The sequence below is a fragment of the Bufo bufo genome, chromosome 4 (genome assembly GCF_905171765.1).
Source record: "Bufo bufo chromosome 4, aBufBuf1.1, whole genome shotgun sequence".
NCBI lineage: Eukaryota > Metazoa > Chordata > Amphibia > Anura > Bufonidae > Bufo > Bufo bufo.
The window spans coordinates 73,983,821-74,010,394 of record NC_053392.1 but is presented as its reverse complement, the minus strand read 5'-3'; the positions used below and the strand labels follow the sequence as shown (position 1 = coordinate 74,010,394).

At 47.0% G+C, this 26,574-nt stretch overlaps 1 protein-coding gene across 1 annotated transcript in view; it reads left to right on the top strand.

The window, feature by feature from the left end:
• Window positions 1-14,373, top strand: part of LOC120997337 (rho-related GTP-binding protein RhoB-like) — a 31,733-nt gene extending 17,360 nt beyond the window's left edge. The window contains exon 2 of the mRNA XM_040427379.1: window positions 14,219-14,373. Coding sequence (XP_040283313.1) covers window positions 14,219-14,316 — 98 coding nt within the window. The 3' untranslated portion in view covers window positions 14,317-14,373. The remainder of the gene's footprint in view (window positions 1-14,218) is intronic.
• Window positions 14,374-26,574: the final 12,201 nt, after the last annotated feature.

Here is a 26,574-nt window from a genome sequence, read left to right as displayed (position 1 = left end):
ATGGCTGACAAGAGACGTATGACTGGTCCGGACCTGTGTGTGGGTGATCTGGTGTGGTTATCTACTAAAAATATTAAATTGAGAGTACCATCTTGGAAACTGGGTCCAAGATTTATTGGACCGTACAAAATATCTGTGGTGGTCAATCCAGTAGCGTTTTGGCTGGATCTTCCACAGACTTGGAAGATCCATGATGTGTTCCACAGGTCTTTACTGAAAAAATATGTGAAAACGGTGGAACCATCGCCATTGCCTCCTCCTCCTGTTCTGGTTGATGGAAATTTAGAGTTCGAGATCTCCAGGGTTCTTGACTCAAGAGTTCTTCGGGGTTCCCTTCAGTACCTGGTACACTGGAGGGGATACGGCCCTGAGGAAAGGATGTGGGTTCCGGCTCTGGATGTTAGTGCCAGCCGACTGGTGAGGGCTTTTCACAGATCCCACCCGGATAAGGTTGGCCCGGGGTGTCCGGAGCAGAAGGGGGGTACTGTCATGCCCTGCTCAGGCTATGTGCGGAGGTCTGCCAGAATGGCATCACATGTCTAGCCTTTTGTTTTGTTTTGGAGTCAGGCTAGATCCGCCTCCCTTCAGGTGCACTGGGTGGGGTCGTTGGTTTCAGTTTAAATCACACCCACTCCCGTGCGGGTTATAGCTTCTGTCTGGCTCTGTGTATGCAAGGAAGGAAGGATTGGCTGTTCCTGCTCAAAAGATAAGTTGGTTTTTGTTCTCTTGTGGTTTTGCTGTCTAGGCTGTTAGAGAGACACCTGTCCCTCCAGGTTCTGAGGGAGCAGGCTGCCTCTATTCCCCTATCACCATCTTAGGGATTTTAGGGTATTTTCAGCCCAGGCACAAGGACACGGTATTCCCACCTTAAGGGTCTGATCGTGGGCATAGCAGTATAGGGAGAGCTGGTAGGGATATGTTAGGAGGTGACCTTTATCCCCAGCTTCTCGCCTAGAAACTTGTTTGTTTATTTTTCTGTGTATCTTATATCCTGTCCGCCGTGACACCACCTCTTGGGGACATTCTGATTACTTCCACACCTTGGAATTTGGCCGCCACAATGTCCTGATTGTGTTGGGAAATGACATGTTTCGCAAATTACGATTGCGAAACATGTGATTTCCCAACACAATCAGGACATTGGGGCGGTACATCTGGTTTATTGCACAATCATCTTATTGTGCGATCCATTGCTTTTACCAAGTTAACTAAGGTTGTATTTTCATCATTTATTTGGTACACTATGCAGGGGCATGCTGATCATGTTACGATTGTGAGCAGGTTAGCAGCCACTGACAGCCTTCGCCTTACCTTTCTTGTATTGATTCCTGCTCATTTTTTCAATATGCGGCTGGTTAGTCGGCTATGTATGTATACATATGCATTTACATATGTATTATTCCCCCTTCAAGCACTTTTATGGTAGTTTTTAAGACAATTTATGACAATTTTGATGGCAATTTTTATTACAGTGAAAGCACTAGATTTTATGTGATCTTATAACAACATGATTGTATGTTTTTATTTATCATTTATTGTAACATACTTTTCTATTCATTGTATTTAAATGTATTTATGTAAATTTTTTTATGTAATTTTTTATTCATTAGGTATTTATTCAGATATTATGATATATAGATTTGACAAAGAGCCCCATTTTCATATACATTATGACCCTTATGATCATTTAAATAGTATCCATCACCTTTAAATGGTGATGACAACTATTATGGCAATCGAATTTAGATGTATGTATGTTATCTTTTATAAACTACAGATTGGCGTGGTATTAAAAAGCAGGAAGTGCTCAACCCCATATGCAGTGGTGCAGCTATACCGGGGGGCAGATCTTGCACTTGTGGCCCGCTGCTAATGGCAATCCCCAGCAAAAAGGCATACAATGGAGGATGCCTGCAGCGGACCACGATGGACATCCTACACAGGATAGCAAATGTGTGGATGTGATAAACAGTAAAAATAATATAACAAAAACAAAGACAGGTGCACTCTGCGGTCTTACTAACCCTCGTACTGGTGTAAAATTGAGAATAAGCCAACATGTCCTGCTTGGAGGACATGTCTGAGCCCGAGCACCGCGCCAAGGTTTCTCAAGTAGCTCTGGACCTAACGCTAAACTTACCTGAGCCGTATGGGCAATACCAGGAGCCAGTGGGCAAATTACAGGAGCGCAAGGTCCGACTCAAAGCAATCTCCCAGTAACCTCCAGCATGTGACCATGCATACAATGGGAGGAGGCAGAGAGCTCTGAGCCCAGTGGCGTAGGGATCGCCATAGCAACAGCTATGGGGCCCGTCCGACCGCATTCATTTTTTTATTAACACACACAGACACTACACACAGGCAGCCAGGAGGTGGCGTAACTACCGGGGAAGCAGCTGCTTCGGGGCCCGACAGTTTATTTTCAAGTTAGTTAAATATCGATGTCTTACTGTTCAGGGCCCCTTCACAGCAGCGGTCTTAATGTTCAGGCCCCCTCGCTAATGTGCTCTAATCTTACTGTATTTTAAAGTCTCCTGATGTGTCTGGGATTGAACCCACAACCTCCAATGTATCAGTGTATCAGTGGCAAAGCATTAACCCTCACAGCCATAAAGGAGGCATTGCAACTGACTGTCCATATATGGAGTCACTGCTTGTATCAGAGGCAAAGCATCTAACCTCAAGACCATAAGAGATGCCTTGCTGCTGACTGAAAAAATATGAGACTTTAACTGTTATAGCTGGCTAAGTGTACATCTATACACATGACAGCTGCCCCAACACTGCTATATCTCTATATGACAGCTATCCCAGCACACTCAGCTCTGCTATATCTCTATATATGAGCAGCTGTCATGTGTATAGATGTACACTTAGCCAGCTATAACAGTTAAAGTCTCATATTTTTTCAGTCAGCAGCAAGGCATCTCTTATGGTCTTGAGGTTAGATGCTTTGCCTCTGATACAGAAGGTCGTGGGTTCGAATCCCAGCAGAAACCTTTTCTGAAATACAAGCAGTGACTCCATATATGGACATACAGGGAGGGACACAGGAAGAGGCTGCATCGCATCGCTGACATGGAGGTAAATAGAAGTGTTTATTTTTATTTGGCCAGTGGCCACAATACAGTCTGTGTGAAAAATATTAAATATAATTTTTTTTTTATCTGCAAGGTATTTTCTGTCACACCCTGTATGAATGTTGTGCACACAGTACTGTCTGTGACTGAGCCTGCAGCCTCTCACACACGGGCAGGCAACTGCAATATATCTTTATCTATTAAAAAAAAAAGCAGACTGATGTACCAGCCCTGAAAAGGGCTTTTTGGGGTGCTGTCAGGACGCTGTACTTACAGGAGATGAGTCTGTGGACACAGAACACTGCCCAAAGCTAACGCTTTCCCTATTGAATCAGCAGCAGCACTGTCCCTCCTCTCACTGAGAATGCAGATTCCGAATGAATCTAAAATGGATGTTGTCCAAGAGGTGGGAGGGTCTGGGAGGGAGGGTCTGCTGCTGATTGGCTGGAATGTGTCTGCTGACTGTGAGGTACAGGGTCAAAGTTTACTCAATGATGATGTATAGGGGGCGGACCGAACATCGCATATGTTCGCCCGCCGCGGCGAACGCGAACAAGCTATGTTTGCCAGGAACTATTCGCCGGCGAACTATTCGGGCCATCTCTATTTATTAGTAGACTGGACTATTATTCAGCAGGACTTTTACCTTAACCCGAACCATCCAGAGGACTCACACATTTTAGGGAATATTTTTAGAGTATTTTAATAGATAAGGGTCAATTATTCCGGATTCCATTATTACTTTTTTATTCGTCCTAAATAATTTTTTATGCATTATACAGTTTTTATATATTATATCTAATTGTTCGTACTTGTTGTAGAATTATCAATAAACTATGTGGTCTCATATATAGTGAGAGTGCCCAGTATTTTGTTCACTATTCTGATTAATATCGGAAAAACAAAAAATCTTAGCAGCAATCAAATACCACCAAAAGAAAGCTGTATTTGTGAGAAGAAAAGGAGGTAAAATTCATTTGGGTGCCTAGTTGCATGACCGAGCAATAAATCGTTAAAGTTGTGAAGTGCCGATTTGTAAAAAAGGGCCTGGTCACTAGGGGGGTATAAACCTGTGGTCCTCAAGTGGTTAAAGGGCCGGAAGCCTGCTTGTTCGCTGGAGCAGGTGCTGCTGGAAAACTGCTGGTTAATCTGGACTTTTTTTCTCAGGTGCAAGCTGTGCAGGGATTTAAAGGGCACAGTAAAAGAAACTGACCTGTCAAAATGGCTGCCAAATGGTGGAGCGCGTGGGAAAAGTCCTGTGAGATGGTGATCGGGGGAATGCCGCTGGGGGTTATACTAGACTCCCTCCAACAAGTGTCTCAGGTCCTGCCCGAAATTCTGGACTTTTGTGACAAGAGGGTGAGAGACAACAACTAAGGTGTCACTTACCTTTATAACAGACTATGGCCCTGTGCAATGGGAGCTCTGAAAATGTGAGACCCTGGAAGTGGAGTTTGTGCTTGGCAAAGACTTCCCATTATTTTGGCAACTGTGGAGCGGAGAAAATGCTACAAATTGTGTACCTGGAGAATCCGATGAACAGCAGATATGTGCCGTTGCCAAGGGCAACCGTCGGGAAGACAAAGAGGTGGAGAGCGGTGCGGTTCTCAGGAGTGCATATCTTCCCTGCGACTGTGTCCAGAGTGCTAGAGAGGAAGTGCGGAGGTGCAGTAAAGCTGTTGCTAGGAGCAACCACAACCTTGATGAGTCCGCGGGAGAGAATGTCACTGCTTTACTGGAATGGTTGATTACAAGGGGTAAGATCGTTCCAGCAATTACTTGTATAGCTGACAAAGTGACAGTGAGCTCAGCTCATCAAACCCTGTCAACGATCCGAATTCAGACAAAACTGGGTAACGCTATATTGGGGCATAATCTGTAATCCCAGACAACCCTCTGAAGTGTTTGATATTCCGCCAAACCATATGCATTGTACGTCGTATGGGAATTACTGACCTCTCTGACCTCCCATCTAGTCCCTCTAGTAAAATCCCTGCCTTTTAGATGATGTCTAAGAATCTGGCTAGTTATATCCATAGACCCCAACTCTATCCATCCTTTAAAGTGTTGACTTTGGGCCGCCAGAAAGTATACCCATGGATTGGGAACTGCTAGACCTCCCTCTGCTTTAGAATACTGCAAGGTCTCAAATTTTATTCCAGGTTGTCTTTTGCGCCATGTCAAATCCCTAAATATCGAGTTAATTTTGTTAAACCTGTCCCTTGGCAGCCAGACCGGGGCATTATGGAGAACATATAAAAGCTGCGGCATCAATACCATCTTAAGAAGGTTTGTCCTCCCCACCACTGACAAGTAAAGTTTACTCCAGGCCTTAACTTTATTGCGAAATTTAGTTAGTAGTGGAGTAAGATTTAATTCCTCAAAATCCTTAATTTTAGGAGATCTGTTAATACCTAAATACACTGCTCAAAAAATAAAGGGAACACTTAAACAACACAATGTAACTCCAAGTCAATCACACTTCTGTGAAATCAAACTGTCCACTTAGGAAGCAACACTGAGTGACAATCAATTTCACATGCTGTTGTGCAAATGGGATAGACAACAGGTGGAAATTATAGGCAATTAGGCTAGTTTCACACTTGCGGCAGGACGGATCCGACATGCTGTTCACCATGTCGGATCCGTCCTGCGGCTGTTTCGCCGTGCCCCCGCTCCGTCCCCATTGACTATAATGGGGACGGGGGCGGTGCTCCGGCGCAGCACGGCTTAAGGCCGCCGGACTAAAATTACTGCATGTCAGGTTTTTTAGTCCGGCGGCTTTCTCCGTGCACCGCCGTGCTGCGCCGGAGCTCCGCCCCCGTCCCCATTATAGTCAATGGGGACGGAGCGGCGGCCCGGCGAAACAGCCGCAGGACGGATCCGACATGGTGAACAGCATGTCGGAACCGTCCTGCCGCAAGTGTGAAAGTACCCTGAGCAAGACACCCCCAATAAAGGAGTGGTTCTGCAGGTGGTGATCACAGACCACTTCTCAGTTCCTATGCTTCCTGGCTGATGTTTTGGTCACTTTTGAATGCTGGCGGTGCTTTCACTCTAGTGGTAGCATGAGACGGAGTCTACAACCCACACAAGTGGCTCAGGTAGTGCAGCTTATCCAGGATGGCACATCAATGCGAGCTCTGGCAAGAAGGTTTGCTGTGTCTGTCAGCGTAGTGTCCAGAGCATGGAGGCGCTACCAGGAGACAGGCCAGTACATCAGGAGACATGGAGGAGGCCGTAGGAGGGCAACAACCCAGCAGCAGGACCGCTACCTCCGCCTTTGTGCAAGGAGGAACAGGAGGAGCACTGCCAGAGCCCTGCAAAATGACCTCCAGCAGGCCAGAAATGTGCATGTGTCTGCTCAAACGGTCAGAAACAGACTCCATGAGGGTGATATGAGGGCCCGACGTCCACAGGTGGGGGTTGTGCTTACAGCCCAACACCGTGCAGGACGTTTGGCATTTGCCAGAGAACACCAAGATTGGCAAATTCGCCACTGGCGCCCTGTGCTCTTCACAGATGAAAGCAGGTTCACACTGAGCACGTGACAGAGTCTTGAGACGCCGCGGAGAACGTTCTGCTGCCTGCAACATCCTCCAGCATGACCGGTTTGGCATTGGGTCAGTAATGGTCTGGGGTGGCATTTCTTTGGAGGGCCGCACAGCCCTCCATGTGCTCGCCAGAGGTAGCCTGACTGCCATTAGGTACCGAGATGAGATCCTCAGACCCCTTGTGAGACCATATGCTGGTGCGGTTGGCCCTGGGTTCCTCCTAATGCAAGACAATGCTAGACCTCATGTGGCTGGAGTGTGTCAGCAGTTCCTGCAAGACGAAGGCATTGATGCTATGGACTGGCCCGCCCGTTCCCCAGACCTGAATCCAATTGAGCACATCTGGGACATCATGTCTCGCTCTATCCACCAATGTTACGTTGCACCACAAACTGTCCAGGAGTTGGCAGATGCTTTAGTCCAGGTCTGGGAGGAGATCCCTCAGGAGACCGTCCGCCACCTCATCAGGAGCATGCACAGGCGTTGTAGGGAGGTCATACAGGCACGTGGAGGCCACACACACTACTGAACCTCATTTTGACTTGTTTTAAGGACATTACATCAAAGTTGGATCAGCCTGTAGTGTGTTTTTCCACTTTAATTTTGAGTGTGACTCCAAATCCAGACCTCCATGGGTTGAAAATTTTGATTTCCATTTTTTTTATTTTTGTGTGATTTTGTTGTCAGCACATTCAACTATGTAAAGAACAAAGTATTTCGGAAGAATATTTAATTAACTCAGATCTAGGATGTGTTATTTTTGTGTTCCCTTTATTTTTTTGAGCAGTGTATTTAAATGTCTCTACACATGGGATATTTTTGTCAGTTATCACTGGTGATCTTGGCTGACCATCTATGAGCATTAGCGCAGATTTATGCCATTTAGTTGTTAAATATAAATCTGTTTTAATACATTTATCCTCTATGTAGACCCTCACATCAAGAAATTGTAATTCTCTATCCGAAACAGTTTTGGTAAATTGTAGACCAGGAATACCTGTATTGAGATGCTGATGGAACAATTCTAGTTCCTCACTTGTGCCATCCCAAATAAAAAAATGTCATCAATATAACGCCACCAGCACAGGATCCTCTCCATAAAAGTGGATCGGTACACAAGTCTGTCCTCCACTTCGGTCATGTAGATGTTAGCATACGTTGGGGCCACGTTGGACCCCATCGCAGTAATTCCTCCTGAGGATCACCTCCAGAAGTTGGAGGACAAACTGTGCACCACTCAGAGAGAATCCTGCACCGGCCAGCACCAAATTGAACGCCCTCAATCCATCATCATGTTTAATCGATGTATATAATGAGGCATCAAAAGAGACTAAGTAGAAAAAAAATCTGCTAGTTTGATTTCAGGCAACTTCAGAAGAAAGTGACCTGTGTCCCTAATATACAAGGGGGCTTCCATTGCATACTTACGGAATAGCCGGTCTAGGAATACAGCTATAGTGCTGAGGACTGAACCTTGACCCGAGACGATGGGTCTACCAGGGGGATCCTCCAACCTCTTACGAATCTTAGGAGGTATATAGAGTAGAGGGGTTATGGGATGTTTCACCCTCAAAAATTCCCCCAAATCATTGTCTATTATGTTATCTTTAATAGCCTTCTCTATTATACTTCCTATGGCACTCATCTCAAATTTCAGGTCAGTCCATAGTACTTCATAGACCTCTCTATCCTCCAATTGCCTCTGTATCTCCCGAATATACTTCAGAGTCCATTATAACCATTGCTCCTCCCTTATCAGCGGGTTTTATGATCTCTTTGTTCTGTTCCAAGGTTTTAAGGGCGTTTCTTTCTTTGACATATTGTGTGTATAGTAATTATTCTCTTAATGTTTTAATTTGTCTACTTATTATCTCAATATGGGATTCAATAACATGATTGTTTTGTGGAGGGGAGAAATTACTCAATTTCTGAGGTCAAAATCTTTCAAGCATTACATAAGAAACACAGAGTTGTTCTCTCCTACCAACTTAGAAATCCCCCTGACAGCTTTCTTTTATCTCATTCCAGATCTTGATGTCAGGATGTGGGAAGAAAGGGGTTTATTATCCCTAGATCAGACACTGGAGGGCTCCAACCTTAAAACATTCGAGGATCTACATCATTCCCACCAACTCCCCAATACATGTTTTTACCAATATTTACCAATCAGGCACTTATATGATATCAAGTTACCACCGACCCAACCACCTGCAGCCACACCATTAAGTAGGCTTTTCAACATATCAAGACCAGCAAGGAAAGGTCTTTCCACTGCATACCATGCTCTAGGCCCGCAATTTGATATCAAGTCAGGTTTCATTATGAGATGGAGTAGGAAATGGGTTGTGAATGGACCATTTATGAATGGAAAGATGCATTCTATTGGGCAGTAGCTAGATCCAATTGTATTAACCATGCAGAACAAAATCATAAAAACCAGCTCCGTTGGTATCTGACCCTAGCCCATACAGCGCATTTCAATCCTACATATAGCCCAGATTGTTGGCGAGGATGCGGTGAGATGGGAACACCATCACACATGTGGTGGAATTGTCCTACCATTTCTCCATTTTGGAAGGATGTGAGTGACCCATCTAAAGTTGCTGGAGTTCCCCTTCCCCTATCCCCAACACTAGCCATACTCTCTATCAGGAGAGTACTAACCCTCCCATACACGCACAGATGGAGGACAGCGGGGGTACTAACAGCAGCACAAAAGCTAATTGCCACTTACTGGAAGTTGCCTATTACGCCGACCCTCTCGGAGGCTCTAATTAATAAATACATGCAACATGAATGCATATATGCCACTTCACATACAAATAGATTGAAGGTGGTGAAAAGATGGGAACTATGGTGTGCATCCTCTTACATACCACAGATAGCTCTGTAAATGAATTCTAGAATCGCCAACGTAAGGGAAAGCTACCAAAGGAGATGTGGAGGAGGGGGGGGGGGGGATGAATAGATGGCTGTGGCATATCACTACCATTAATACTGTTCTTAAATTGTGCTCCTACGCATATTGCGATGTTTACCATGTTAACTAATTTCTTAAGGAACACATGGTTCTATTAACTGGTATCAATATTGATTATTTTCAGATTACTAAAGAATGTACAAATAAAGCAGTGAATGTATGTATAGAAAAACAATGTACAGCATCTCTCTGATTATTACTTTGACATAATGATTTGTACTGAAAGTTTATGAATAAAGATGCAAATATGTTCTGCTTGAAAGATTTAGTTTTTTATTTACTTTAGTAAACCCTATCGCATCCCTAGCAAAATATCCCTTCAAATGTAATCTTTTGTAAAAACACTATAAATCAAGTTCTATATCAAACCAATGACTTTATGTAGAGGGGCAAAAAGCCAATCCTCGGCTTAATACCCTCGCTTCATCATCAGTTAGTTCGATGGAAGAAATATTAATGACTAGAGATTGTTCGATTCCTTGGATTGTGTCTTGTCGTTCTCCCTTGTCCGTCCCAAGTGCGTCTGTGGAGGAAGATTTCTTCTGGGGCCTATGGTGCTTCCTTCCGCCCCATCTGCATTTCTTCCTTTCCCTTGTTTGATTGACCCTAAAAAAAAACTGATTTGGCCGATTCATCTGTGGATTCAGAATCGCAGTGTCACGGATGAAGTTGCAGATAGCTGGAAGTATGAATAAACGTCCGACTGGCTTGATCCCAAACTAAGGAGCATATAGGTGGCCCCTATAAAACCCTAAGAGCTCACCCTGACTGCTAAGCACATACAAGGGTCTCAAAGGTAAACAATTGTATGCCCCCGTACCTAAGACTTTGTGACACCTGAAAACCCTATAATAGTGAGGGGACACGACCACCGGCTCCCTGCACTTTATACGGAGGGAATCAGGGTCACCTAGAATCAAGCCGGCAAGGAAACACAATACATGAAAGGACTTATCTGAACAAGCAGCAGCTGAAGACTCCAGCAGTGAACACTTCAATCCAGGAAGTAGTATAAACCGCAAAGTGAGGCAGTATGGGAGGGAATATAAAGGAAAGAGGATGTCTAAAATAGGTGACACCTGGGAGAAGAAAATGAGATGAGAAAGTGAAACCAAAACAAAGAACATCATGCAAGAGGTAGAGAAGGACGTCTGTCAGACCTTCTCACAGAAGAGGCGGTGACACGCAGGTTGTAAGTCCAAAATGGCTTTGTTCAAATTTACATTTTTTTTTTACTTTTTATTTTTGTCCCACTCTGGGACTTCAACTTCTGGGGTCCGATCCCCTCTGCAATGTATTACAATACAACCTGTATTGTAATAGATTGCATGTCAACTTTTATGCTGACAGCCTGCCTGTGAGACCCAGCCTAAGGGCTGGATCTCACAGGCTTCCGTGGGAGACAAGCCCCGATGCCTATGGAAGGCATTGGGCTTGCCTTCTCTGCCATCGTGGTCCCTGCCCGCGTATGCAGTAGGGGCCCGGCTGTGACTGCCGGGTCCGTGCCCCTGTTGGGGCAGGCGCAGCTCATGCCCGCCATACATGTATGTCACTGGTCCTTAAAGGAGTTTTCCCATCTTGCCAATTCCTCCTCACCTGCAGCCAGCTCTGTTCACTTCCTGGTTTCCTGCTTCTAAGGCTGGACGGGCCTAGGCAGTTGGAGTGAAGGCCGGCCACACCTCTTTATGACATCACACTGAGAACTCCATCCATAGTATCCACATGTATGTGCGTCCCTCCACTCCCTAATCTCCTCCATTGGAGTTCCTCCTGAATTCTTGAGTAACCCCCTTTATTGTCCATTAGGATAATATCGTTGGTGGATTAGGTGGTGAATTTATTTATCTAAAAAGATACATATTTTAAGTTGTCCCGGTCCTCCGATACTTCTCCTGCACGTCCCTCGCCGATGTCCGCGCTACGCAGAAGGTCGTGTAACCTCGGCTTTGTAACACAGGGATCAGCAACCGCCAGCTGCTGTCCTCTTATTCTAACAAAGCAATACACTACGTACAGATATGGCAGAGCCGAATTCCACGGGAGGCCACTGCGTCGCTTCTCGTTTACCCACAGACCTACGCAACGCTAGAACGAACATGTGCCGTGTGACAAACTCAGCTTTGCTACATCCGCATATCAGGAGAAAGCGGCCGTTCTTGTCCCGCCTATAGCAATCGCGTTACAGTGTGTACGCAGACAGTGCATGAGTGTCCAAATAAAAAAAATGTGCAAAACTTAAAGGGAATCTGTCACCTAGGGGTGGGCGATATGGCCTAAAATCTATATTGCAATATAATTTTAAGCATGTGCGATATATATTGCGATATATTGTTTTCTATATTTTGGGGGGGGGGGTTTAAACTTTTTATTTAATAACCATTAGCCTCCTTAAGGGCTAGAACCCTTGTCATATTCACCCTAATAGAGCTCTATTAGGGTGAATAGGACTTTACACTCTCCCTGCTGCCCTGTGCTTTGTGCACACAACAGCAGGGAGCTGACCATGGCAGCCAGCCTCTCATGTGCCCCCCCCCCCCAGCCTCTCATCAAATCGCCCCCCCCTCCAGCCTCTCATCAAATCGCCCCCCCCTCCAGCCTCTCATCAAATCGCCCCCCCCTCCAGCCTCTCATCAAATCGCCCCCCCCCAGCCTCTCATCAAATCGCCCCCCCCCCAGCCTCTCATCAAATCGCCCCCCTCACCCCGTCCCCCCTCACGCACTTGCCGAACCTCATTAGCATACGTTTTAAAAGTCTTTTTTGGAAGATATGGGCGAGGGACAGCACAAATAAAGGTACCATTTTAATGAGGGCACAGGAGTCTATAACCTGATCTGAGCCATCTAAAAGGCTCAGATTAGGTGACAGTAGGGGTGGGCGATATGCGATATAAATTTGGGCCACGATATGGATTTTCGCCTATATCGCCGGACCGCAATATGATCGTGCTCTCTGCGCGCACCATTTTCTCCTGCCGCTGACCACCAATAGGGGAGGGACCGGTGGCCACTGCGCCACCATGGAAGGTGCCGGCCATATCCCACAGGGTCCCCCTCCTCTCCCCCATCATTGGTGGCAGTGGCAGTTCCGATTGGAGTCCCAGCTGTGTAATGCTGGGTTTTCGATCGGTTACCATGGCAGCCAGGAGTCACGCTACTGAATTCTTGGCTGCCATGGTATGTTGGTGAGCAGCATTGTACTCACGTGCGCCGTGGCCGCCCCTTCTCATAGGTCTGTGCGGGCGCATTGCTAATGCTATAAGCATTACAATGCGCCCGCTCATGCAGAAGAAGGAGCGACCGGCGGCCACGGCGCACGTGAGTACAATGCTGCTCACTAACATAACATGGCAGCCAGGACTTCAGTAGCGTGACTCCTGGCTGCCATGGTAACCGATCAGAGCCCCAGCATTACACAGCTGGGACTCCAATCGGAACTGCCCACTGCCACCAATGATGGGGGAGAGGAGGGGACCCTGTGGGATATGCCGGCACATTCATTGGTGGCGCAGGTGGCCACAGTCCCTCCCTCATTTGGTGGTCAGCGGCAGGAGAAAATGGTGCGCGCAGAGAGCACGATCATATTGCGGTCCGGCGATATAGGCGAAAATCCATATCGTGGCCCAAATTTATATCGCATATCGCCCACACCTACTGTCACCTAATCTGAGCCTTTTAGACGGCTCAGATCAGGTTATAGACTCCTGTGCCCTCATTAAAATGGTACCTTTATTTGTGCTGTCCCTCGCCCATATCTTCCAAAAAAGACTTTTAAAACGTATGCTAATGAGGTTCGGCAAGTGCCCAGGCCCCTCGGCGATGTGCCCAGAAAACACCTATTTCACCTCTCTGGCCCGCACTTCCCTTCCTATTATTACCTCTTCTCCCTCACAAATCTCACTCCTGCGCCGCTCCACACTTGTCCTGCACCTGCGCACTGCTGTGCCCATTATGGGCAGAGGAACAGGGAGTTTGACTGCGCATGCGCCGGTCCGTAGCTCGAAATCCAGCGGGCGGATGTAACCAGCCGCTGCGGAGGACTGCAGTAAAGCAAAAGAAGGGGCAGGCGGCGAGGGACAGCACAAATAAAGGTACCATTGTAATGAGGGCACAGGAGTCTAAAAGGCTCAGATTAGGTGACAGAGTCCCTTTAAATAAAACCATGAAAACAACAAAAATAAATAAAAGTTGAAAACGTCGCAGTTCAGACCATACAGATATACTATACAGATCAATGTACAGGAGTCTCCAAGGCAATGCGTCCCATCTCAGTTTAGGGGGCGACCCCCTTTCAAGGTAGTGTAAAGGGCACAGAGGTCACAAGCAATGCCCTGCCCCCACCCAAGCAAATACTGTAGGTGGCTTTCCTTCACCAAGGGGGGGGGGGGGGGGTCTTAGTCTGGGGGTCACCGTCCTGGCATCAGGGCCAGGCCACCCTCTGTCAGGTGGGTACCAGTACATACAGTCTCCAGGATCAGAGGAGCTTGCAGCAGCTCATACACTCCCCGCTCGGGCCGTGCCTCTTCTGGAGCTCCGCCCTGGCGACCGCCTCGAAGACCTCCCTCACCCCGTCCTTGGTTTTGGCGGAGCACTCCAGGTACTCGTAGGCGGATATACGGACGGCCATAGCCCGTCCGTCTTTGGTCCGCACCGGCTTCTGCTTCATCCGCGCCAGCTCGTTGCGGATGTGCTCGTCATTCCGTAGGTCCTTCTTGTTGGCCACCAGGATGATGGGCACATTGGGGCAGAAGTGCTTGACCTCGGGCACCCACTTCTCCAGGATGTTCTTCAGGGAGTCCGGGCTGTCCACGGAAAAGCACATGAGGATGACGTCCGTGGCAGGGTAGGAGAGCGGCCGCAGGTGGTCGTAGTCTTCCTGGCCGGCCGTGTCCCACAGCGCCAGGAATACCTGCTTGCTGTCCACCTCCATGTTGGCCACCCAGCTGTCAAAGGTGGTGGGCACGTAGACCTCGGGAAACTCGTCCCTGACGAAGACAGTCAGCAGGCAGGTCTTGCCGCAAGCCCCGTCCCCGACCACTACCAGCTTCTTGTAAATCGCGGCCATGGCCACTTTGCTGCTGCTGCCGGCGGCTGCCCGGCGCTTTCTCATGTTACCTATGGTTTTAATGGTGGCTGTAGCGCCCTGCGACGGGGAGGAGCACTGCGGGATGTGGCGGTCACTCAGGCGGACGCTCTCCCGTCTGTTCTCCAGGTTCTGTGAGTCTTGTCCACGCTGCGTGCCGTCTATTTAAACCTTCCTGTGGCTTTCTTAATATAGCCAGCCAATGGCAGAGGCGGCAATGACGGCATGCTCCGGGAAGCTGCCGCTGATTGGTGGAGGTAGGAGAAGGGGCGGGGTCGCCTCCGGCAGCCGCTGACAGGGCGTTACAGGCTGGAGCTTGGGGAGGAGGTGGCGGGGGGCGGGGCCGAGGAGGGGGGGTCATTCACTACAGGAGGAGGGGGTCATTCACTACAGGAGGAGGGGGTCATTCACTACAGGAGGAGGAGGTCATTCACTACAGGAGGAGGGGGACAGTCACTACAGGAGGAGGGGGTCATTCACTACAGGAGGAGGGGGTCATCACTACAGGAGGAGGGGGTCATTCACTACGGAGGAGGGGGTCATTCACTACAGGAGGAGGGGGTCATTCACTACAGGAGGAGGGGGTCATTCACTACAGGAGGAGGAGGTCGTTCACTACAGGAGGAGGGGGTCGTTCACTACAGGAGGAGGGGGACGTTCACTACAGGAGAAGGGGGTCGTTCACTACAGGAGGAGGGGGGTCATTCACTACAGGAGGAGGGGGACAGTCACTACAGGAGGAGGGGGTCATTCACTACAGGAGGAGGGGGTCATCACTACAGGAGGAGGGGGACGTTCACTACAGGAGAAGGGGGTCGTTCACTACAGGAGGAGGGGGGTCATTCACTACAGGAGGAGGGGGACAGTCACTACAGGAGGAGGGGGTCATCACTACAGAGGAGGGGGTCATTCACTACAGGAGAAGGGGGGCATTCACTACAGGAGGAGGGGGGGTCATCACTACAGGAGGGGGGGGTCATTCACTACTGGAGGAGGGGGTCATCACTACAGGAGGAGGGGGTCGTTCACTACAGGAGGGAGGGGGACGTTCACTACGAGGAGGAAGGGTCATTCACTACAGGAGGAGGGGGGTCGTTCACTACAGGAGGAGGGGGTCATTCACTACAGGAGGAGGGGGTCATTCACTACTGGAGGAGGGGGTCGTTCACTACAGGAGGATTGGGTCATTTACTACATATAATAAAGTCCAGCTCACCACTTATCCAGTACCCCGCGTGCATGGAACGAACCAGGTAAGTTCTCCAATCATAAGAAGCCAAGAAGAAGAGGTTCCTGCACTCATATATAATTTCATTGCGTGATCTTTATTTCAAGTAACAGCTTTACATATATGGACACATCCTTTTACTCTTACACAATTAATTGTTAATTGTGCAAGAGTAAAAGGATGTGATCACGCAATGAAATTATATATGAGTGCAGGAACCTCTTCTTCTTGGTCATTCACTACTGGAGGAGGGGGTCATTCACTACTGGAGGAGGGGGTCATTCACTACAAGAGGAGGGGGTCGATCATTCACTACTGGAGGAGGGGGTCATTCACTACTGGAGGAGGGGGTCATCACTACAAGAGGAGGGGGTCGTTCACTACAGGAGGAGGGGGTCATTCACTACAGGAGGAGGGGGTCATTCACTACTGGAGGAGGGGGTCATCACTACAGGAGGAGGGGGTCATTCACTACAGGAGGAGGAGGTCATTCACTACAGGAGGAGGGGGTCTTTCACTACAGGAGGAGGAGGTCATTTACTACAGGAGGAGGAATCATTCACTACAGGAGGAGGGGGTCATTCACTACAGGAGGAGGGGGTCATTCACTACAGGAGGAGGAGGTCATCACTACAGGAGGAGGGGATCATTCACTACAGGAGGAGGGGTCATCACTACAGGAGGAGAGGGTCATTCACTACAGGAGGAGGAGGTCATCACTACAGGAGGAGGGGGTCATTCACTACAGGAGGAGGGGGTCATCACTACAGGAGGAGGGGGTCATCACTACAGGAGGAGGGGGTCATTCACTACAGGAAGAGGGGGTCATTCACTACAGGAGGAGGAGGTCATCACTACAGGAGGAGGGGATCATTCACTATTGGAGGAGGGGGTCATCACTACAGGAGGAGGGGGTCGTTCACTACTGGAGGAGGGGGTCGTTCACTACTGGAGGAGGGGGTCATCACTACAGGAGGAGGAGGTCATCACTACAGGAGGAGGGGATCATTCACTACAGGATGAGGGGGTCATCACTACAGGAGGAGGGGGTCATCACTACAGGAGGAGGGGGTCATTCACTACAGGAGGAGGGGGTCATCACTACTGGAGGAGGGGGTCATTCACTACAGGAGCAGGGGGTCATTCACTACTGGAGGAGGGGGTCATTCACTACAGGAGGAGGGGGTCATTCACTACTGGAGGAGGGGGTCATTCACTACAGGAGAAGGGGGTCATTCACTACAGGAGGAGGGGGTCATCACTACTGGAGGAGGGGGTCATTCACTACAGGAGCAGGGGGTCATTCACTACTGGAGGAGGGGGTCATTCACTACAGGAGGAGGGGGTCATTCACTACAGGAGGAGGGGGTCATTCACTACTGGAGGAGGGGGTCATTCACTACAGGAGCAGGGGGTCATTCACTACTGGAGGAGGGGGGTCATTCACTACAGGAGGAGGGGGGTCAATTCACTACTGGAGGAGGGGGTCATTCACTACTGGAGGAGGGGGTCATCACTACTAGAGGGGGCTGCTGGTCACTGGATATAGGAGCTGGGGATGATTCATTACATAATTCATTGTCCTGCTTGCTGGCTCTGATAATATTAGGGGAGTGGGCTGGGGCCCCTCTCTGTCATCATGCACCCCTATCACCTCCAGTGGCCTCTCACCATACTGTACCCTTTGTAGATGCTGCCCCTAAAAACTATGGGGTTCAGGATGGGTCAATGCAAAGCTGGAGGGGTCTGCCTGGATAACACAGGTGTTCTGAGGGCCTTAGATGTTTTTACTTTGTAAGATCTCGTTCACACAGGCCAATTTTTTTTTTTTATTTTGCAGATTTCAGAGCATTCAGACAACTCAATTAGTCATCAATATGAGATACGTGTGGAGGTCTGAAAACCCCGGGACCCCCACTAATTAACTGTTTCAGGCATCTGCCAGTGACAAAAACAATACAGTGGATGGAAAGAGGGAATGGCAGCTGAGGACATTGTGAATGTACAGACCCCCCAGAGCGATTAGCTTGGGGGTCACATGGGGGCTATGACACCCCTTTTTTCAATATATATTAGGGTAGTTTCTGTTTTCCCCCTGTCCTGCTTTCCCGCTTTATTTTTCAGGTAAAATGACCCCAGTCAAGGTGAAGATGCAGTTTAATCCGGTTGGAACTGGTTCTTGTTTCTTCAGATGAAGTTGCACGGCGAGTCAGGCTCTGCTCCTGATTGGTTGCTGCCCGTTGCTGGGGGAGATTTCCAGTGCTGTGATTTGTTCTCTCCCCCACGGTGGGAAATTTCTCCCCTTTATATTCGCAGGTTTGGCGCTACTTCAGGGCAGTCGGCGAAGATTTGAACAGCGCCCGCCCGCCCTCCCTTAATTTTTAGTTATTTGTCGCTTTGCTTTATTAGAGGGGCTGTATCGCTCAGCTAATGCTGACTGGATCTTGGTCCATATGTGGATGGTTTAATATTGGTCTATATTGATATGGTTTCATGGTTTTAATTATTTTATTAATTTATTGAAATTATTTAATGGTATTTATTTATGGTTACCCTTAATAAAGCACTGCGGACATTTCTATTCCGTTAAGTTTTCAGTGTTTTATTTATTTACCGTAGTTGCATAAGGTTTTTGAGGCTGAGTGATGTCATTTGCCTCCATGGGACCTTCCGCCTTCGTCCACTGTATAGTTTTCAGCAGCTGCCAAAATCAGCTGATCTGTGGGGGTGCCGGGAGTCAGACCCCCACAGATCTGATATTGATGACCTGTCCTGAGGACACGCCATCAATACCTAAGTCCTGGAAAACCCCTTTAAAGGGGTATTCCGGTTCTTAGACGTGATCCTGTGGATAGGGGATAACTATTAGATTGGTGGGGGTCCTTCCGCTAGGACCCCCACCGTTCACAAGAACGGGTGCCCCCCCCCCCCCTAGAAATGAACAGAACAGCCGGTCGCACATGTGCAGCCGTTCCATTCATTTCTATGGGGGTTCAGGAGAAAGTCTAAACAGCGCTCCCATAGAAATGAATAGAGCCGCCGCACGCATGTGCAACTTGACGCTCCTTTCATTTCAGGGGGGCTGCAGAGAGTACGGGTACCCCGTGATAGGACCCCCGCCAATCGGAATACCCCTTTAAGTCCTATGGGACTAACACCATAACTATGGATAACCTGCATTTTGGGACATTTTACAAGGACCCCCCCCCCTCCCCCACATCCAAGTTTTAACATGCAGAATGCAGGTGCCATTTTTGGTAGCCTGCACTCTGTGAATGGTCTGATGATGGGAGCCTGTAGCTGGGGGCACGCTGTGAGGACTCTGGGATGAGGCTGTCGCTCCAGCTTGTAAAGGGATGACTCCAGCAGACAATTGCTTACAATGCAATGCCCTAATGCAGCAGGAGCTTCCCTTTCCTCATGACGTGGCTCTCCTATGTATTGCGCAGTGTGTGCATGGCACCCCCCGTATCGTGCACATTCGGGATGCTCGCATCATGGGGTTCTGACAGTTCTTCCTGGCCCTCCCCAGTGTTTGGCCTCTTTTCCTGTGGAGCGATGATCTGCCAGCCGCAGTGAATCATCCCGGACGGATCAGGCCGTTTTGTTCCCTGGCTGCCGTGCTGGATAAGGAGTATTTTTGACTCCGTTCAGGGCTGTCCTGTTACTGGTCGGCACATGCACCGTATACGGGCGCCCGCTCTTACCCACAATGCATTTTAAGGGTATACACGTCCAGACGTATCGGGGAGATTTATCAAACTGGTGTAAAGGAGAACTGTCTCAGTTGCCCATAGCAACCAATCAGATTCCACCTTTCATTTTTCACAGCTCCTTTAGAAAATGAAAGGAGGAATCTGATTGGTTCCTATGGGCAAATGAGCCAGTTCTACTTTACACCAGTTTGCTAAATCTCCCACATTGTGTAATATTCTTTGCCAATTCCCAGATTTTTCCCAAAATGCATATTTTAAAATATGTACTATTGAGGCAGACCAGGCGGGTGCTATGTGGGGCCCCTGGAGAGAGGGTCCCATCCATGAGAGGTCTCGAATACCCTTTACTACTGTGTTGCGAGAACCTCTGCATGACTTCTCTCTATATAGGGGACTGCAGGGTTGAGCCTCATTCACACGTCAGTGTTGAACGTACGTGTTCTCCACGGACAGCACACGTACCCATTCATTTTAACTACTTCCCGACTGCCCATTGACTATAAACCTTCTTGGGCGGTCGGTTAATCTCTAAATGGACGTTCTGGGCAACCCTTAGAGAAGGCAGGGTCAGTTCCCAGGTGTCCCTGCCTTCTAGATCACTGTATACACAGCGCTCACCGCTTTTGTTTCAAAAATGCTATTATTGTGTAAAACTTAAATAAATAAAAAAAAGTATACATATCTATATCGCCGCGTACATAACAACCAGCTCTATAAAAATATCACATGACCTAACCCCTCGAGTGAACACTGTAACAAAAAACTGTGTAAAAAAAACAATTTTTGTCACCTTACATCACAAAAAGTGCAACACCAAGTGATCAAAAAGGCGTATGTCCAACAAAATGGTATCAATAAAAACAGTCACCTCATTCCACAAATGAGCCCCTACATAGGAAAATCGCTCAAAAAATAAAAAAAACTATAGCTTTTAGAACATGGACACATTAAAACATAATTTTTTTGTTTCAAAAATGCTATTATTGTGTTAACGTGAAAAAAAAGGATATATATTAGCATATTAGGTATCGCCGCGTCCGTAACAACCAGCTCTATAACCAGAGCTGAACCAGCTCACCTCAGGTGAACGCTGTAAAAATAAATAAATTAAAACTGTGCTAAAACAACCAATTTTTTGGTCACCTTGCCCCATAAAGTGTTATACAGGGAGTGCAGAATTATTAGGCAAGTTGTATTTTTGAGGATTAATTTTATTATTGAACAACCATGTTCTCAATGAACCCAAAAAACTCATTAATATCAAAGCTGAATATTTTTGGAAGTAGTTTTTAGTTTGTTTTTAGTTTTAGCTATTTTAGGGGGATATCTGTGTGTGCAGGTGACTATTACTGTGCATAATTATTAGGCAACTTAACAAAAAACAAATATATACCCATTTTAATTATTTATTTTTACCAGTGAAACCAATATAACATCTCAACATTCACAAATATTCATTTCTGACATTCAAAGACAAAACAAAAACAAATCAGTGACCAATATAGCCACCTTTCTTTGCAAGGACACTCAAAAGCCTGCCATCCATGGATTCTGTCAGTGTTTTGATCTGTTCACCATCAACATTGCGTGCAGCAGCAACCACAGCCTCCCAGACACTGTTCAGAGAGGTGTACTGTTTTCCCTCCTTGTAAATCTCACATTTGATGATGGACCACAGGTTCTCAATGGGGTTCAGATCAGGTGAACAAGGAGGCCATGTCATTAGATTTTCTTCTTTTATACCCTTTCTTGCCAGCCACGCTGTGGAGTACTTGGACGCGTGTGATGGAGCATTGTCCTGCATGAAAATCATGTTTTTCTTGAAGGATGCAGACTTCTTCCTGTACCACTGCTTGAAGAAGGTGTCTTCCAGAAACTGGCAGTAGGACTGGGAGTTGAGCTTGACTCCATCCTCAACCCGAAAAGGCCCAACAAGCTCATCTTTGATGATACCAGCCCAAACCAGTACTCCACCTCCACCTTGCTGGCGTCTGAGTCGGACTGGAGCTCTCTGCCCTTTACCAATCCAGCCACGGGCCCATCCATCTGGCCCATCAAGACTACCTCTCATTTCATCAGTCCATAAAACCTTAGAAAAATCAGTCTTGAGATATTTCTTGGCCCAGTCTTGACGTTTCAGCTCAGTGGTGGTCGTCTTTCAGTCTTTCAGCCTCTCCTCTCTTACCTTGGCCATGTCTCTGAGTATTGCACACCTTGTGCTTTTGAGCACTCCAGTGATGTTGCAGCTCTGAAATATGGCCAAACTGGTGGCAAGTGGCATCTTGGCAGCTGCACGCTTGACTTTTCTCAGTTCATGGGCAGTTATTTTGCGCCTTGGTTTTTCCACACGCTTCTTGCGACCCTGTTGACTATTTTGAATGAAACGCTTGATTGTTCGATGATCACGCTTCAGAAGCTTTGGAATTTTAAGAGTGCTGCATCCCTCTGCAAGATATCTCACTATTTTTGACTTTTCTGAGCCTGTCAAGTCCTTCTTTTGACCCATTTTGCCAAAGTAAAGGAAGTTTCCTAATAATTATGCACACCTAATATAGGGTGTTGATGTCATTAGACCACACCCCTTCTCATTACAGAGATGCACATCACCTAATATGCTTAATTGGTAGTAGGCTTTTGAGCCTATACAGCTTGGAGTAAGACAACATGCATAAAGAGGATGATGTGGTCAAAATACTCATTTGCCTAATAATTCTGCACGCAGTGTATATATGGGGCATTTTATACTGGTACAATATGGGGGGCACTAGGAAGAAGGGGGAGAGGAGCACTATGGGGCATTTACTGGGGGCACTATATAGGGGTATTTTATACTGGCACATTATGGGGGCACTATAGGGACATTAGCTCAACTGGGGGCATTAAAAGGGGGTATTTTTTGCACTGTCACATTTTAAGGAGAATTATTACTACTGGGGGGCATTATGATGGGCTTTATTACTACTGGGGGTCTATGGGGAACATGATTACTAGTATGGGCACTATGGGAGCATTATTACTTCTAGGGCACAGTGGGGACATGTTGGGGGCACTGTAGGAGCACTATTACTACCATGTGTGCTCTAGCAGAGAATTATTCCTATTGGTGGGACTTTTGGCAGCACTATTACTGTGGGGGGCACCTTGGCACAGTATCAGCTTACCACAATTATTTTTGCGGGACGTTATGTTTACACTATTAGTGTCAGGGGCACTATTTGCTGGGCGCAGTTAATTGAAGGGCATTATCTGCATGGTACTACTATTATCAGGGGATTTATCCGTTTTGCAGTATAGTATTGGGGAGCACAGCGACACAGTATTGGGGGTGGTAGGATGATTTGTCCAGAAGATGGGAGGATGATGGAAAAGTAGTAAACTAAGATTTTGTTTGACAAACTGCAGAGATGAGAAATTGCTGAAAAATGGTGGTCTGGTCTGAAGGTCTGAAAAGAGAAGATGAGGAAAGAGAACATCTACATCAAAGAGACGTCACTGAATGTAAGAGGTATGTGGCGCTGTATTACCCTGTATGTAGGGGTGGATGGAGGGGTTAGTAGTACAGTACTATCTACAGATTGTAAAAAAAAAAAAAAAAGTAATCTGCAAAATACTATATATTTGTGTCAGAAGTTGTGCTTTTTTTTTTATTTTTAGAATAATGATACAGACAGTTTATTTGATACTTTTGTGCTGATTCTTTTTTCCCCTCTATATTAAGGGACACTATAGACACCAGAACCACAACAGCTAAACGTAGTAGTTCTGGTGTCTATAGCATGTCTCTGCAAGCTTTGTAATGAAACACTGCCTTTTCAGAAAAAAAGGCAGTATTTACATTAATGCCAAGGAACACCTCTAGTGGCCACTTATCATTATTAAAGTTTACTGCTCTACCAGGTGTGTGGATTATTTTTTTTGGTGTGTGCTGTGGTGGAGGGCGTGATTGCATGCTACGGTGCGGGAAGGCAGGATCCAGGGGGCCCAAGTAAATTCTTGCCCAGGGTCCAATCAATATTAAAGACGGCCCTGAGTACAGCGGCGATATGTCAGTTTTGCCAAACTGAAAGTACTGCCCATGCTGCCCACACGCTGCACTACGGGCTCCTCGGCAGGCGGCAGCCAAGTGAATCTTCCCCCGCCCACCTCAGCTGCTATTGGCTGAGAGGGAGAGGGCAGCACTGCCATTGGCTGCCTGTGTATCTCAGCCTACCAGGGCCTGCAGAGGCAGAAAAGAATGCGGCTTGGGGATTTAACATCAGGAAACATCGTTGCGTGGCCGTCCACCTGCCACCACGCCTAGAGGAAGAAGGCACAAGGACAGAGCACATCATAACTGCAAGTACCTTTTCTATCTGCGATGCACCCCTGACCAGCGCCCCCTGAGTTACATGCACCCCTGACCAGCACACCCTGCGTTACATGCACCTCTGACTAGCGCACCTTGCATTACATGCACCCCTGACCACCGCACTCTGCGTTACACGCACCCCTGACCACCGCGCTCTGCGTTACACGCACCCCTGAACGCCGCATTCTGCGTTACAAGGAGAATAAGTAGTATTAGTTGCACACACTAACAACACCCACAGGGTTATTTCACAAAATATTGAAGAGTTTGGAAAAGTCAGGAGAAGTGAACAATATAGGACAACATAGCTGATTTGAAAAAAATTCTCCAATTCAGCTCACTTTCCTATTCAGTTATGTTGTCCTAGATTGTTTCCTCCTCCAAACTCTTCACCCTTTTGTGAATAAGCCTGAGAGCGTCTGTTCATCGGTCTTCTTTAGTGACATGTTTAACATATGGGATTATTTACACAGCCCTGGTGTTCGCTAAAACTGCTTTAAACTATAAAGAAAAGTTTTCTCTCTTTCTCAGGTCTGAAGCAATACCGAGGAAGAAAGGAAAACTCTTGAAAGCTTCTCTTTTAAGTATTAGGTTAGTACAATAAAAAGGTATCTCTGCATACCGCAATACTCTCGTATTTTGGAATCTTATTTATATATACTTTTTTCATTTTTTTTCAGTGGTATGATTAAGTGGTTAAAATGATTGGTGCCCCCCAATTTTTGACTGTGGTATCTTATGTGCCCCCACCCCTATATATTGTTCCTAGAGTCGCCACTGCTCCATAGTGAATAAAGAATAACCCTCATTCCTCATAGGTGCGAATAAAACAAGAAATAAAAGTGCCATAATGGAGAAACTAGGTTGCCAGAGCATATAGGCAGCGGCAGCAATCACTAGACCTCAGCGCTGTATGAAGTGTTAACACCAATGCGCTCCTTATAGATATACATTATTATTAGGAGGATCACGGCTGATTCCTATAACACTGTGACATACAGGAGCATATGACGGGGAATTATTACTGCTGATAACTGTACATTATTACTAGTGGAGACGGATATTCATGAATCCGTTACACAATACTGCCACCTCCTGGCTATAGGCTAATATGACGTACTCTGACATTCATTTTCCCACAATGCAGTTAGTACAGTTTTTAAATACATCCTTAGGACTCATACACATGAACGTATTTTCTTTCCGTGTCCGTTCCATTTTTTTGTGGACCATATGCTGAACCATTTATTTAAATTAGTCCTCAGAAAAAAAATGAAGTTACTCCGTGTGCATTCCATTTCCGTATGTCTGTTCCGCATAAACATAGAACATGTATTAGGGGCCAGCTATTCCGTTCTGTAAAATACAGAATGTACGCGGACATCATTCGTATTTTTTGCAGATACGCTTTTTGCTGATCGCAAAATACATCCCTGCAGCTGTTGCAAAACTACAACTCCCAGTATGCCCTAATAGCTGCAGGCTGTCCAGGCATGATGGGAGTGGTAGTTTTGCAACAGGTGGACGGCCGCAGGCTGGGCATCCCTGTCCTAAAGCAAAGGTCTAGAACACAGATCAGCAATCTTCAGCACTCCAGCTGCTGTGAAACTACAACTCCCAGCATGCAAACATGCTCTGCTGTTCTTCTAACTCCAGTAGAAGTGAATGAAGCATTCTGGGAGTTGTAGTTTCTGAACAGCTGGAGTGCTGGAAGTTGCTGATCCCTGGTCTAGAACCTGTGGCTCTCTAGCTGTGATACTGCACTGACCCAGTGGTTCACCGAAAAATTTTTAAAATGTAATATTGCTCTTTTTATATCATTTTCCCCTGATGGCTAGGTATATGGGGTTAGCATTCTCCCTAGATGCAGTGGTTAGGTTGGGCTGCTTCACCCAACCCTTGTAGAGGGTCTGTGGCTCTAGTCAGTAAGGGTGCATTTACATGACTGTATTTATTTTGTGGTCCGCAAAACCCAGATGTGTGTCATGGATGACGTCCTTGTCGCATCATTTTTTTTTTTTTTGCGGGCCCATTGTAACAATGCCTATTCTTGTTTGCAAAACTGAACTATCTTTTTTGCGGAACTGAGGAACTGCGGAACGGACATACGGATGCGGTCAGCACACATATTCTGCAGCCCCATTGAAATGAACGGGTCCGCATCAAATCCACAAAAAATGCTGATCAGATGCGGAGTAAATATACGGTCGTATGAATGGGGCCTTCGTCTGAGTGTGTGGTGAGAGAATAAAGCAGTGGAAGAGAGCAGGGAGCAGTCAGCAGAAGGGACACAAGGAGCCGTTGAGCAATGTTCAAGTATTTTGCCTTCGGATGTATGCCACTGCTGCTGAACGTCAAGTAAAGCTTATTTTCTCTTGTTCAACTTTACTACCTCTAAATGCATCATTTCACGGTTGAACCATTCAACCACTCCACTCCAAAGTATAGGTGATCAGTAAGCTAAAGGTACAGAACCCCTTTAAGTTCCTGCCAGGTGTGCTGTTGTCTGCCCTTTTACTGACCTCTGCCCATTTACTTTACCCTGACCCTCCACTGCCTGTCCTGACCCGTATTTGACCTACTTACTG